Genomic DNA, 15,180 nt, shown 5'->3' with positions numbered 1-15,180 from the left:
CATGAATGCAGCCATAAAGAGAGTCTGTGTTGCTGCTGCTGAGCATGACTGGCATCTGTTGAAACAATTCTGCCGGGGATGCTGGGATAATGCTTTAATAACTGAGCTCCAGTTAGAGCGGGAAAAAAAAATCCACCCACATTCTCTGATATACTGCTGTTGTTGAGAACAGAGGAAGATAAGCAAGCCATCAAATCAGTGCAGGTGAACCAACACTTGGATATTGCCAAGCAGTCCTATGGACCCACAAGACGTGTTGTCTCAAATCGTCACGCTGTCAGTCCTGCGTCTTCTGTTGAGAAGTGTGATGAAGTGGGAGAACTAAAGCGATCGGTATTTGAGCTACAACAACAGATTGCCTCAATGAAACCATTTAAGAAATGTAAAGAGTCTAAGTTAAAGGAGCCCAGTATGCAGTCAAGGTCAGCTAAGATATTCACGCCAAAGCCAAACAGAGAGGCCAACCCACAACATAACAAGCCAACTAAGCCAAGACCCTGGTATTGTTTTCACTGTGGTGAGGATGGCCATATAGCATCCCAATGTGAGTGTGATCCAAATCCATCCCTGGTCAATGCTAAGAAATGCCAGCTGAGAGAAAATCAGTTGCAGTGGGAGAAAAGTAACAAGTCATAAAAATAGACTACCCATTGCAAACAGGTGTTGCAGGTGTTACAAACACACAAGTTAAGTATCATTATTATTATTATTATTATTTTATTTTTTTTTTATTTTTTTTTGCTGTGTTTACCCTTCATATGACACTGTAAGTCCAGCCACTTGTGAGTTGTCACATTGCAGGAAATACTGAATAAGCAGTGCAGAGAAAGACAGAAGAGACGTTCCAATGCAGAGCTTGGTTGCGCCGAGTACTTTCAATTTGAACTTCTTCATTATAAAACCGCCAGTGATGATTCCTAAAGCCACAGCTGGTAGAGTCATAATGCCTAGAAAGACAAAAGTAGAGTACATTCATGATTGTTTGTTAATTTAAATAATTTATTTAATTATATATCTTTTTTTAAGTAAAACATTCCAAAATAACTTAATTTTCTTTTTACAATTTATTGAATAAATAAACACATAACTAAATATTTAAAACATTCCATCAGCATATCATAAACGTATACATTTTATTGGACATGATTTACCTTTTTAATGGTAGCAGGGCTGACAATTTTAAATAACATTAAAAGTTTTGAAAAATTTGTGTTGCTGTAAAGTTTTAAAGGGATGGTTGATAGCGATTTCACTTTTTTAACATTTGGTTGTGTGTAATGTTGCTGTTTGAGCATTAACAATATCTGCAAAGTTGCAGCACTGAAAGTTCAATGCAAGCAAAGATGTCATCTTTTAAAATTCTGTCAGTTTAGTGATTTCAAAGTTTCAAATGCGTTTCTTAACTCAGTTCATTGTGTAGCCCTGCTTTGCACATGCTGTGCAAATGAATACACGCATTTTCAAATAGCTATGAGATGCGGTTGCCGTACTGTTTTACAGCTTTAATCAGGGTAAACCCATATATTAAAAGTTAACCAAAGCAGTAGCATTTATTGTAGAGTATCTAAAAGTATGAGAAAACAACAAAGAAACAAAGAAAACATACCATTAAGAGCTGTGCTTGCACAGGTTCTGCGCGATAATCTTCACTAATATCTTCCGCATCTCAATCATGCTCAAATTGATAAGCGATATAGACAACGCAATGTTTACAACTGGAGCACATGCTTTTGTGGTGAGGGGCGGGATGTTCAGACGAGCAGACGGTTTAGCCAATCACAACACACTGGACCAGCTAACCAATCATGTATTTCTGAGGGAGAGGCTTGAAAAAAACAGGAATTCATTGAAGCGTTCAAATGAGAAGGGACAGAGTGGTGTGGAATAAAGGTACATTATATGAAAAATTATGTAAAAAAAAAAAAAAAAAGTATTAACACATGTTAGACTGCACTCCATAACCACAATCAAGTCTAGAAAAAAAAAGTCAACCACCCCTTTAACTTTAAATGATCTGTTTATCCCTTTCAGTCAGTAACGTTCAACATCACAAGGACATATTCACTGATGGGGACTTCCTTGGGGACCCAAATCACCTCTGAGTATTAAAAGAAAAGGCCAATGAACACTGGCTAGTGGAATTTGCATACACAGCCACGTCCCTGTACACAAGGCCATATAATATGTCAGCGTATATCAACAGCTGATCCTGTTGCAGCTGTCATAGCACAATTGTTCTTACAATTCAGCTAGCAGAATGGGAAGGGTTTATTTTTGTATTTTTATTTTTTTTCACTGGAATGGATCACGATTTATGACGCATTCTGCAATGTTTTGCTGGTTAGAGCATGGTTGAGTGCTGTGATCCCCCTCCCTGTCACTTTGGAGTAGTTTCCCTTAGAGAGCAAAATGGACCAGTGTGTCATTATAAAGATGTTGCTTCGTCCATGCATTTCTGAATGAGGTCATTTCCTGAAGATTACGATTGCTGTCTCTCAAGTCTGGGCTGTAACCATGCTGAGACAGCATTTGCAGATTTCCAAAGGAAATTGTCACAGCATTTCAATGGGGTTGGAGAAGGTGCCAGAGTCCTCAGAGGATGATGTCTCAGCTGAGCTTCCCCACTCAGGGGTTGGTTGTAAAGTAAGAGTCTAAGTCTCTCTTGCAGGCTGGCCTTTTCGGTGACACTGTTGAGGACTTTGCCCAGCAGTTCTCAGCAGTCCAGGAGCATAAGGAGGCCTTTAAACACATCTCGCCCCATACATCTGCTGTACATTGTGCACTGCTACATCGTTATCACTAGACTTTCAGCCCATTGCAAGGGTGCCCTTAGAACAAGCATCCAGACTTGTTGTTATAACAACAGATGCCTCCAGAACAGGGGGAGCAGTGTGCAATGAGCAGCCAGCCTCAGGCTCCTGAACAAGACCTTGACTGCAGTGACATATCAATTGCCTCAAGGTTCTGACAGTACAGCTGACCCTGCACCCTTCGACCATTGCTTCAGGGCAAGGATGTGCACATTCGGATGGACAACACTGTGACAGTTGCATACATCAATGACCACGGCAGTGAACACTCAAGTTGACTGTAGTAACTCACCTGCCACCTCCTCCTCTGGAGTCAGACCCTGTGCAAGATCAGGTAGGACGAGGAGTAGGTCTTGATAGTTGCACCCAACTGGCCCACTCAGACTTGATTTTCCTGGCTATGGCCTCTCTGGTGAATATCCCTGAGGAAGGACATTCTTTCTCAAGGACAGGGCACTCTTAAGTTATCCTGAGCTCACCGGCCTGTATATGTGCCCAAAGTTCCCACCACTCATCAGTGGTGAACTTGCAAGTGCTGCCCCTGGAGGAGGCAGACCCTGCCTTTGTAATGCTGTGTACTGTTCATACTCTGTATATTTACGGCGACTGCACATACAGCTTTAGAAGCTCTGAGCAGCTTTCTGTCAGCTTTGGGGGTCAGCAGAATGGAAAGTCTGACTCTAAACAGAGGTTGGCCCACTGATTAGTGGATACCATCATCTTGGTTTACTGGACACCAAGTGAGCTCTGCCTTTTAGGAGTGAGGGCTCACTCCACTCAGAGCATCTCCTCCTTCTGAGTCTCTGCACTGGTTGTGATTCCATCCCTTCTGAAGTAGGGCCAACCAGAGAGACTTTTCCATGTGTAGTATGGTTATATATAGTTTCCTTGTGTGCCCTGTCGGTGGGTCAGTTTGTGTACTTTTGTTACGGTCAAAGTTTTGTAATTATTTGTTGGTATTGTGTATACTGGCTTGGCTGGCCTGCCCCTAGACACCTGCAGCTTGTTGAGTAAGGATGCTCTGGGCTGAATATAAGGTGGGAGTTGTGTTGTGGCTATCCCTGTTCCAGCGCGTGTCTGCCACAGTCACTACTATGCTCTTTGAGCAGGACTCCCACTTGTTGAGAAGCTCCGGCTATCCAGCTATCGTTGATGAAGAGCGTTTACAATGAGCTTTGTGTGTGAATTGCTGATAATCATATCATAATCATCATATTCTGTGTTCATTTTTGTGCTTTCTTTGATGTTTCTGTTGATCTGTTTTTTTTTTGTTTTTTTTTGGATGCATATCAATTTATTTTTGCTTTAGATTAGTTGATTTAACTTTTTATTATATCTTTTGCTGGTTGATTAATGTGACTCGTGAGCTGTTTGGCCATTAATAAATGGTTAAATTGATCTTCTGCCTTGTGCATTCTTTTTATGTTGCTTAACCTTTTCCCGATCAAGCATTTTTGAAGTGTGGTTCATAACACTGTCTATATGTCACCTCCCTTCGTGCAGGATGTTGTCTCCATAGTGTCTTAGACAACCTTCTCCAGTGTAATTTAACTGGTCATGGCTGTAGCAACATTAGATATTTAAAAAGCTGGGGACTGTTCTTCGTAAGTCGCTTATTACATCTGAGATCAAATGACACATCCAAGATGATATCATCGTGCTAATGCTGATCCGACTAATTGGGTTCTTCGAACACAACTGTTGTGTATGATTCGTATTGCTGAATTGAGTTATCTGAGATAATTGCGCGTTCATGTGTTGTCTTAAAAGGGGATATGTATTGATACTCAAACCCATGATGAGCAGTGCAGCAATTGGCTGGTGGCAAGATGGCAATGTAATGACGTCATATAATTTAAAACGACACCTAACGAAAAACTTGACAAATTTCTGGACTTTTATAAGGAAACAGCCAAGCAAACAAAACCACATAAATTTTATAATAGATACATGAAACAGATAATAGATGCATGTTTTTATTTTATTACAATTGTTTTCATGATTCCCAATTATTTAGAATCGCAATTTATAATAGTTGTGCAGTCTTTACATTTTTATTTCAATGTAGAAATTATCTGTTAATTTCATTTTATATTTGGAAAGATTTGTTACGTGACAGCATTAATGAAAGTTTCTTAAGGGTCAATATCGTGTTATTTGCATCTCCTGCACTCCATCAAGCCACTCTTATAATAGCAGTCATCACTCAAAATAATGCACGACTCTATTATCTGTATAGCATGTGTGTAAGACTCTATCACAATTATGAAGTAATAATTTTATGACAAATAAATATTTCAGTGAGTAAAACTGGCTGTCTATATTAGGCTGTTATGGACCACACAGCATTTTTATATTATTTTTAAATATATTTTTTAATGATTATTATTTTAAATTATTGTCCCTGGATCAGTACGATACTCTTGTAATAAAGTAGCGGTGGTAGCAGACATATTTTGAGTATCACTTCTGGTTGAAAAGAAGCGATCTAATCCTGTTAACATGAAATAAGCCTGCTCCCGAGCAGGTTTAAGCTTACGGACCTGTTGCTATGACAGCAGCTCCGGGATGAGCTTCGAAGGACCAAATGATCCAAGATCATGCCAAATCGTCAACATTCAAATCCAGCTAACTGAGTTAGCGACGTACGAAGAACGGGCCCCTGAAGTGCTCTCTTTTGTTTTTGCGAAAAAGTCACAAACTCGGGAAAGGAGCTCCTGATGAGTACTGTTTTTTCTAACCCTATCTGGTTAAAAAAAAAAAAAACTGTCTGGCTCATGATGTCACAAGTCGGTCAGGCTCATCAATCAGCCACTCACAGCACACTCCCTCACCAGAATACTAATCACCAGCACCTGTTCACAATCATCCCATCAGCTCACTTCCACATAAAAGCACACACCTCAGTTACCCAAGTTGTCTGATTTTGTAGCTGCAAAGCGGAATCACTTCTGTTGCTTATCTACCTGCATTGACTCACTACTGACCTTGCTACTACATCTTATTGATCCACTCTCCAAGACTGTGTTTCTCCAGTGTCTCTCCATCATTCCTCCTGAGTGTCTTATCCCTTCTCCAAGCTCCTCCTCTCCAGCGTGGACCCTAAGGTGTGTGCAACGTATCTGCCATCCTGGTCACCCCACCGGTGGCTCTGGAAATTCCCAATACCTCATTCTGTCAGTCAAGCCTAACTCATTCTTACCTTCTGTCTCAGAGTCCGTGTGTTACACATGACAAGGCACTGGTTGTTACTTGGCATACAAGAACTTTCCAACAGCTGCATCTTTAACACTCATAACACATTTCAGTGGTTGCGGTGCTTTCCATAGGGATCTCACATGTCAGTATGTTGATTTTAAAGTTGAACCTGACTGACTGAAAGGCAATGTCTTGGTTATGTTTATAACCCTTTTTCCCTAAAGGGGGGGAATGCTCATGTTACGTCCCTTTTGCCACAACCCTGAATTACACTGCTGAATGACCATGACACAGTCTCGGCTCTTAAACACAAATATTCAATAGCCTTTTATTTTACTTCTCAGAGGTGACTTGGATTTTCAAAGGGACTCCTCATATGTGAGTATGTCAATTTAATATATCCATTCCCTCCATGAAAAAATAGGAAAAAGAAGGTGACTAACTTTTTAAATATATGAATAAGAGGGACACAACTTTCACCTATTTTGTAGAAAGGCCTCACTACGTGTGTTTAGACAAACTGGAAATTAACATTAAGCAGACAAAATAAATGTACAATAAATGTAAACCCACCTATCAAAAATATGGCCCTCGATGCTGACTGGCCATAAATTTGCTCCATAAACTTTGGCTTAAATGTGATCATTCCTATAAAACCACTGACTTGTACAAAAGCAGTGCATACAAGGATCAGGTAAATCGTGTTGCTGAAGAGTTTTTTCAGTGATGGCAGAAAATCTAGAATATAAAAATTAAAAGCTTTACATAAATTCAAGGGTCATGTATGCTCAATATCTCGACTTCATTTTATCAATAAACATTTAAAATGAAATATTTAATGAAAAGCACACCTTTAGCCAGAACTGCCATGGAAACAGGAGCTGGTTGGTTTGGAGCAGTACTGTGTTTGTTGTTATCAGGAATGAAACGGTCCTGCTCGCCCTCTAGAATATTAGATTTTTTGTCAGTTTCAGTCTCACCCTGCTTTGGAAGTGACTTGGGAAAGAACCAAAAGGGAATTCCAGCCAGTAGCATCACTCCACCAGTAAACAAAAAGCCCAGCCACCAGGCACCAACCCAACGCGTGTCTTTGTGGTTGATGGTGATGGTATCTTCAAAAAAAAAAAAAAAAAACATGCATTTTGTTCATTAATCAGTGAAAATAAGTTATCATTTAAAAACCTAACAAGCAATAAGACCCTTAATGTCAAAGGGTAACTGGGTCAGCCAATCAGTTATATAGACTATGATAATTAGTATTCAAGTCATTTGTTAATAATGATGATCTACCCTGACTTAAGGTTATGATGTGTAACTGCAGAGTTATGACTTGGAATCCTCTTTGGAAAACGGGGTGCATTTTCAAAGTTACATTTTTTTTTACCTATTTAGTCAAAGTGAATGGAGCCAATCAATCAGACTAAAAGACAAACATCCATTTTTTACATAGTTCGCATGCAATAAGTAACTAAGTAAAACTGAAGGTGCAAAGGCTACATTGTATGTATCAAACACCTTTAAGAAATGTTTCTGGGAATTTTTTTAGGAATGTGCAAAATATCATAATTTCAAGGTTTTTTTTTTTTTTTTTTTCTCACATATTTTATAACCAGAGTTAATCTTAGATCACCTTTTTGGCCTAAGAATAATCATATGTTAGATCAGTGTAGGGCAACAGCCATTAGAAGTTCAACAAAAATAAGTTTGCAATATACACTGGTTGAAGAGGTCATTACCTAAGTCCACTGCTCCTATGTCCACATAGAGCTTGGCACAGAAAGATCCTAACATGAATCCAAACATGGGCCCTAGTATTCCCAAAGTCTGTATGAGAGCTGAAATCAATGCAAAAATGCTGATTCATCATCTTATTCAAGAGAAAAGTAGGAGGGTGAGGTCAAGAACATGCCCAAGTCATATTTCACACCAAAATCAAAAGTCAGAAATGAAGTTAGGCATAATAATTCTCACATTTTTTTTTGTATTTCATTATGTTCATGACAATTAAGCCCTACCACCTCCTACACACATCGTCATTCTTAATTCTTATTAACATGCTGAAAAATTATAACCATATACCCCCCCCCCCAAAAAAAAGAAAATAAATAAATACTTACATCGAAAATTATTGCTGTTAGCATAATGTACAAAAATGTGTTACTGAAATAATGTATATAAATAAAATTGCACAATAATAAATTAATTGTACATGCTATCACTATACTTTTTTTTTATAGTGACAAACTGACAATGGTTTATTGTTTGTCTAGTCATATTGTATCAAATGTTTAATTACCCTAAAAAAGGGGGGCTTCATTTTCTACAAAAACTAATTCTCAATTTATTATTTGATTATTTTTGATTGAAGTGTGTATAAAGTATATAAAAAAATAAAATATATACACATGAAATGAAGTTTATTTAAATATATTTAAATATTCTTTTGTACAACATTCAAAATGTATAAACTGTAAATGTAATATTGAATAACACACTACTTTTATAATTATAATTAAAGGGCTTTTCTAAAGAGAATGTGCATCAAAGCATGACAAAAGATTATTAAAACAATGTTTTAAAATGTACTTTAGATTTAAAGTATTTTTATGAGTGTACTTCAGTATGTTAAGAAGCAGTTATGAAAGTGTCATTTATTTTTAGTAAATATAAATAGCTCTTTAATTTTTAAAAATATAATATCTGCAAATACATATAGTGAAACTGGTTCATTTTGACATCTAATGTTGTTGCAACGTAACTATCATGATGTTAACAAGGCTTCAATGTATGCTAAAATTGATAATATAATGATTGAAACTGGTAATCAATCATACCCATGTAAAGAGCAGTGTTTTCCTCCCTCGAAAAATCATCCAGATAAGACAACCCCAAAGGCATGACAGGTGTCTCTCCTACTCCACGAAGCATGTTCCCGAGAAAGACATAGATCCATAAGGTGGAGCTGGCTGCTCTCTCACACTCTTCAAAAACAAAAGCACCAAAAGTAAAAACTACACACACTCCAATATCAGCATCTTAATGAAAGATCCGAGTCTATTTTTGTAGATTCCAAGTGAAACAATCAAATATATTAAGCTTCCCAAAGTTCAAATTTCCGAAATAAGAAACTGGATAAGCAAACTAGAGTGACAGATCAGTGTTGCAGGGGATTGTGGGTAGCATAATCATATTACAAGCCAAATATTACAAATTACTCCACAACTCAACTTATTAGTAATAATATATATTTATTTTTAATTATGTTTTTTGAAGAAACTTAATTGAGAGGCTATTGATGCTATCTAGAATCCTGTGATTGCCATCAGTTTATTATGCAATAATAATAAAAATAATTACACAATAAATAAAAAGGGTTGCAGTATCATTTAGGTTAATGTATTATCTGAGGTCTGTTTCAGGGTCAGGGCTGAACAACTTACCTGCTTGAATTTCCACTGTTGGAATTTCATTATCATTTGCAAGACTCCCATTGGTTAAACATGGTAGAATACTCTCTGTACCATTAGCAGCAGTTGAATGTGAAATTGTTGTCTCATATTTGTACCTTGGAAAACAAATACACATTTGACACATTATTTGTCTTATAATTTGAATTTAGAAACATATATTTGTAGACACAAACATGATGACTAAAGTGGTTTATAGAGCAGTTGACTAGTGTTAAAAAAAAATTAAATACAAATACCTGAATAATAAAATAAAAATACTTGAATAGGCAAATGTAATTTTTTGTATTTTTTTTTTTAATCTGCATAAACTTACAGTCCTTGGAAAAAATGTGGTGCTGCAGTTATGAACGATCCCATGGCCATGATTAAACATCCAGCTCCTATGAGTCGTGGTCTATGAAGCTTAGCGCCGAAGTAACTTACAAAAGCTATTACAAGCAGATTACCTGAAAAGAACAAAATTTGGTTTTCTATTAAAATCATAGATTTTGACAAGGAGATGATTTCATATGAATTTGTAAAATGTGATTCAGATGGAAAAAGCAATATTTTTAGAAGAAACAAAACTGCTACATTTAGGCCCAAAATGTGTAATTTTTATGCTTACCAATTTCAAAACTTCCATCAATGAATCCAATCAGCGAGCTAGGAATGTCAAAACGTCTCTCAATCTGTGTGACAGAGCTCTTCATGTAGCTGCCCTGAAATGCTTTGGCAAAGAACACAAAACACATGGCAGCCAAAAACATCTGAAGAAGACACATACATACACACAGACACACACACAAACAAACACACGGTTAACAATTCATGTAACTAAAACCCAGTATGAGTTTATACACTAACAAACAATAATTTTTATTTTTCAGAAGAAATGCAAAGTCGCTAATCATGATGCTAAGATATTGTGGTTTGTCCCTAACATTTTGCTAGGTTGTTTTTAGGGAAGTCCATAATTTTATATATGCTGTTTTGAGACATACCATATTAAATACATTGTATGGTATTTCAACCCAATCTCATAAGTGAATCATGAGCAGATCATACGAAAACAAACAAATGAGACTCAAATGCATACTAATGTATGTCTAGTTTATTGTTCTTAGATAGTTTAAAAGGGATTGAGTTGGTTTAGGTTGGTCTTTCCAGGCTGATCTTCAGCTGACCACCTGAAAAATGCCCCCTAAAACAAGCCAACCACACCTGAATCAAAAGTTTCAAAAGTTTATTTTGTAAATAATTTTGTGGAACCGATGGCAAACATTCACAGGTTGACCATTAAAAATCACTTTTGAAAATGACCAAAAAAAATATATAATTTTATAACAGTTGTGTTCTTGTAATTGTTATATTCATAAGTGTAAATATAATTGAAAGCCGCACTTATTCAACACTAAACAAGACAGATGTATTTAGCAGTGACACGTTGCACATATGAGTGACTCACATTTTGATGATAAGTAAAACCATTTTCTCAGTATTTGTACCATCATCAGATTGCCATTGTATGTTCGTTACATGAGTTAACTATTAAAAAGTTGTAGTTCGGGTCAGAAACCATGCCACTGATTAGTCCACAAAATTTGTGTGTGTGTATGTGTATGTATACACACATACTGTACATATGTTTTTGACCTCATATATATCAGACTCTGAAGCCTCATTTAATGCACATATTAGGCAACAATATCAAATCAAGTTGCAAATGAATGATGCTGAAGTTATTTCACGAGTTCACACTTACGAAAGTGAAAAAGTGAAAGTGAAAGTGAAGTGACATTCAGCCAAGTATGGTGACCCATACTCAGAATTTGTGCTCTGCATTTAACCCATCCGAAATGCACACACACAGAGCAGTGAACACACACACACACTGTGAGCACACACCCGGAGCAGTGGGCAGCCATTTATGCTGCGGATTTATGCTTACATATAATTAGCTGAAGTATTATAGTGCATATTTGGCGTGCTGTCCGGGGAAGGGTCTCCGAGCTCGGGAATGGCCCAAACCTAGAGTACCCCCCCCCCCCCCACGTATATGTAAAAGTGTAAAATGAACTCTAGTGGTGCAGATGGGGATGGAGGGTGGATGCTGACAAACCATCAATGGAGACAGGTAGGCTAATTCAGCTGTATTTATACCCTAAGGTTGATTATATTAAGTGGCTCCACCTGTGTTAATTAGGCTAAGTATCTGACGTGCTCCTCCCGAACCTTGTTATGAAACTGCATTTCACGAGTTCACACTTACATATAATTAGCTGAAGTATTATAGTGCATATTTGGCGTGCTGTCCGGGGAAGGGTCTCCGAGCTCGGGAATGGCCCGAACCTAGAGTACCCCCCAAAAGCAATAGCGGAAAGGACAGCCGCCAGACTAAGGACCCCCCACAATAGCTTTGACATCTGGCGGGGACTGATATTTAAAAAAGCAGGTTGGAAGGGCCTATATGTACTCCAGTGATTGCAACTTTACCTATTGGAGAAATGGGCCCCACCGGCTGCTTGTGTCGGACTATGTGATTTAGGGCGCCCGGTCGGGGGGGTTCAAGCCGTTGCACAACCGGAGCACCTCACTGCATTGGAACGGATGAGCCCCACCGGCCAATAGCGGAGGAGTGACGTGATTGGATTGCCCGACCAGGAGGGCCCGAGTTGTCTCGACCGGAATAGGTCACGGTGTTGGCGTACGGGCCCTACTGGCTAATGAGCCCCTGCTAGTCAGTGGGCAACCAGGGCAGATACCTAACCGAGAGGACCCATGAAGCCTCCGACTGGAGATCAAGACTCAGGACGACGGACGTGTAAGTCCTCTCGGTTTGAGCAGATAAACAGCTTTGGGCTGCCGACAAAGAGGACTCTTGCAACACCGAACGGGAGATCAATACTCACGGCATCGGATGGATAAGACCTGTTTGTGGGCAACAAGAAAAGAAAACCCAACCGGGAGCACTCTCGCCTACATCTGACACGAGCACAATACTCAACGGCGTCAGACGGGTAAGCCTCGCCGGCCGGGGAGCGGGAAAAGGAAAACCCGACTGCGTGGGCTCTCACAGCATCCGATGGGAGATCAGGACTCAGAACATCGAACGGGTAAGCCTCACCAGACGGGGGGGAAAAGATTTGGACAGAGTTTGGCGGTAAGTGGAGACTCTTATCGTCGTATGCGAGCACCGCCACCCGTCAAACAGGAACGAAAGTTTAGGTGACCGTGAGACTCTCGCCGACGTCCGATGGGAGCTCAATACTCAAGGCACCGAACGGATAAGTCTCGCCAACTGTAGAAAGGAAAAGGTAAGGTTGTCTAGCTGGGAGGCTCTCACCGACGTCCGATGGGAGCTCAATACTCAAGGCATCGAACGGATAAGCCTCTCCGGACGTAAGACGGAAAGGTAAAGTTGTGTTGCCAGGAGGCTCTTGCCGGCGTCCGATGGAAGCTCAATACTCAAGGCATCGAACGGATAAGCCTCGCTGACTGTAGGAGGAAAAGGTAAGGGTGTGTGGCCTGGAGGCTCACGCAAGCATCCCGAGGGAGCTTAATACTGACGCCGTTGGATGGGTAAGCCTTTTAGACCAAAGGATGAAAAAAGTTGTCTGGCCGGGAGACTTCGCAACCATCTGACGGGAGCTCAATACTCACGGTGTCGAATGGGTAAGCCTCGCCGACCGTAGAAAGGAAAAGTAATGTGGTCTAAGCGGGAGGCTCTCACCGACGTCTGATGGGAGGTAATTACTCGCAGCATCAGACGGGAAAGCCTCTCCGAACGTAAGACAGAAAGGTAAAGTTGTATGGCCAGTATTGGGCCAGACAGTGAAGGAGGGTTTTTTTTTTTTTTAAACACGGAAAAGGCAAAGTTTGGATCAAGCCGGAAGCACTCTTGCAGTGCCTGACAGGGTTCAATACTAAGAACAATTTGGTTGTCTAAAGGGTAGATGCTATGACGATTACTGCATAATTGTTTAACGAATCCAATGAGCTGCTTCCGATATAAAGTCAGAAAATCTTGGTGCAGACACTGTATTTGAAAATTGAAGTGTACAAAAAATAAATAGAATTTCCTGTGCCAGTGTACCTCAGATGAGTGCCATTAATCAGCGCTATGGCCATTGTCAATCGTCATCTTGTCAGTCCGTGAGATTGACGATACGTATACGTATGTAATCGTGCTTGGGTAGAGGAAGACCGAGACTCTGTTCTTGTCATGGCATGACTTTTTGCTGTTTTAAACAATGCGGGTGAAAGAAAGAGAGCCTATGGAATCACCGATAGTCTAAAAGAATATACTTTCAGATGCACTGATAAACTGATGTTAAATATGAATTTATTATATTTAAAACAGCTAGTTCATGTAATCGGGTACTACGGTCATCTCGCTTGTCTTGTGAAAAATTTGCTGCATCTGCACACGGAAGTTATCTATCTAAATGATCTGGAAATCTGTCAATGGTAAAACAATAGAGGATTTCATTTAAAGTTCAACAATTAAACCCTAATATGGACGTAAACGAACATGTTAAATATAGTATTCAAAACCGGTAAATATATTTGGAGTAAGGTTTAGTTGAAACTGATGCATTGGTCGTACGCGGTCCGGACCATGCGCCTCATGATGAGACAGACACAATGCCACGGAAACAAAAGAATGAGATGCATTCTAACATAACGGAGGCATTAAACTTAGTTACTGAGGCTTGTGTAAAATATTGCGCATACCAGATTACTTGTTACAGTGCAATGAAATACCTTGTATCTGCAGACGATGTACGTCTGTTTGTGGATTGAGACTTCTTCATCGCCTACAGGCTCGAATCATCCTTGCAAGCACGGGCAAGCGTGAAATGAAATAACGGAGCAGTTTGGTAGCTGAATTGTAGTGGCCGCCTAATAATGATAATAAAATACAATAATAGGAGAATGAGTCTAATATCGTCTTGACTATAATTGGTACGTAATACTATCACCACCACCTAGGATGAATAGGCATAACTTGGAAGCGGAGGTGATGTCGACTTTTGCCAGAAGAGAACCAACGACCCATTGAATGATGAAAAAGGTTTTGCGGAGATACAGAAAAGGCTCCTGCGGGAGCAGACACTGCTGCGGCAGTGGGGAGATACAGAAAAGGCTCCTGCGGGAGCAGACACTGCTGCGGCAGTGGGGAGATACAGAAAAGGCTCCTGCAGGAGCAGACACTGCTGCGGCAGTGAGGAGATACGGAAAACAGATAAGTAAAGGGGAGCATGAGAAGAAGAGGAGAGATAGCAGTTTTGGCCGCCTGCGGAGCTTGCTTTGACTGCTGTAGTTGTTGAAAGTGAAAAAAAAAAAAATGAAAGTGACATGACATTCAGCCAAGTATGGTGACCCATACTCCTAATTCGTGCTCCGCATTTAACCCATCCAAGTGCACACATACGGCAGTGAACACACACACACACGCCATGAACACACCCCCGGAGCAGTGGGCAACCATTTATGCTGCAGCGCCCGGGGAGCAGTTGGGGGTTCGGTGCCTTGCTCAAGGACACCACGGTCATGGTATTGCCAGCCCGAGATTCGAACCCACAACCCTAGGGTTAGGGGTCAAACTCTCTAACCACTAGGCCCATCTTCCCCCTCCTTGGCTGTGGGAAGAGTAGACCGGTTAGTAACATTTGATGGGGCAACCTAAAAAATTAATGCATAGTCTACTGTGTTGCCAG

The 15,180-nt window shown here is 39.8% G+C and overlaps 1 protein-coding gene across 2 annotated transcripts in view; it reads right to left on the bottom strand.

Moving 5' to 3' along the window:
* LOC113048395 (solute carrier organic anion transporter family member 1C1-like) overlaps positions 1-15,180 on the bottom strand; it is a 49,938-nt gene that overhangs the window by 21,734 nt on the left and 13,024 nt on the right. For both annotated transcript variants that reach the window (XM_026210184.1, XM_026210185.1), the window contains exons 3-10: positions 10,086-10,227; positions 9,792-9,924; positions 9,449-9,573; positions 8,843-8,989; positions 7,745-7,843; positions 6,860-7,120; positions 6,582-6,746; positions 752-947 (exon numbers count right to left, since the gene is read on the bottom strand). In XM_026210184.1, coding sequence (XP_026065969.1) covers positions 752-947; positions 6,582-6,746; positions 6,860-7,120; positions 7,745-7,843; positions 8,843-8,989; positions 9,449-9,573; positions 9,792-9,924; positions 10,086-10,227 — 1,268 coding nt within the window. The remainder of the gene's footprint in view (positions 1-751; positions 948-6,581; positions 6,747-6,859; positions 7,121-7,744; positions 7,844-8,842; positions 8,990-9,448; positions 9,574-9,791; positions 9,925-10,085; positions 10,228-15,180) is intronic.

Source organism: Carassius auratus, chromosome 29 (assembly GCF_003368295.1).
Source record: "Carassius auratus strain Wakin chromosome 29, ASM336829v1, whole genome shotgun sequence".
In the NCBI taxonomy this organism is placed as follows: Eukaryota; Metazoa; Chordata; class Actinopteri; order Cypriniformes; family Cyprinidae; genus Carassius; species Carassius auratus.
This window is presented reverse-complemented; position numbering and strand designations above follow the sequence as displayed.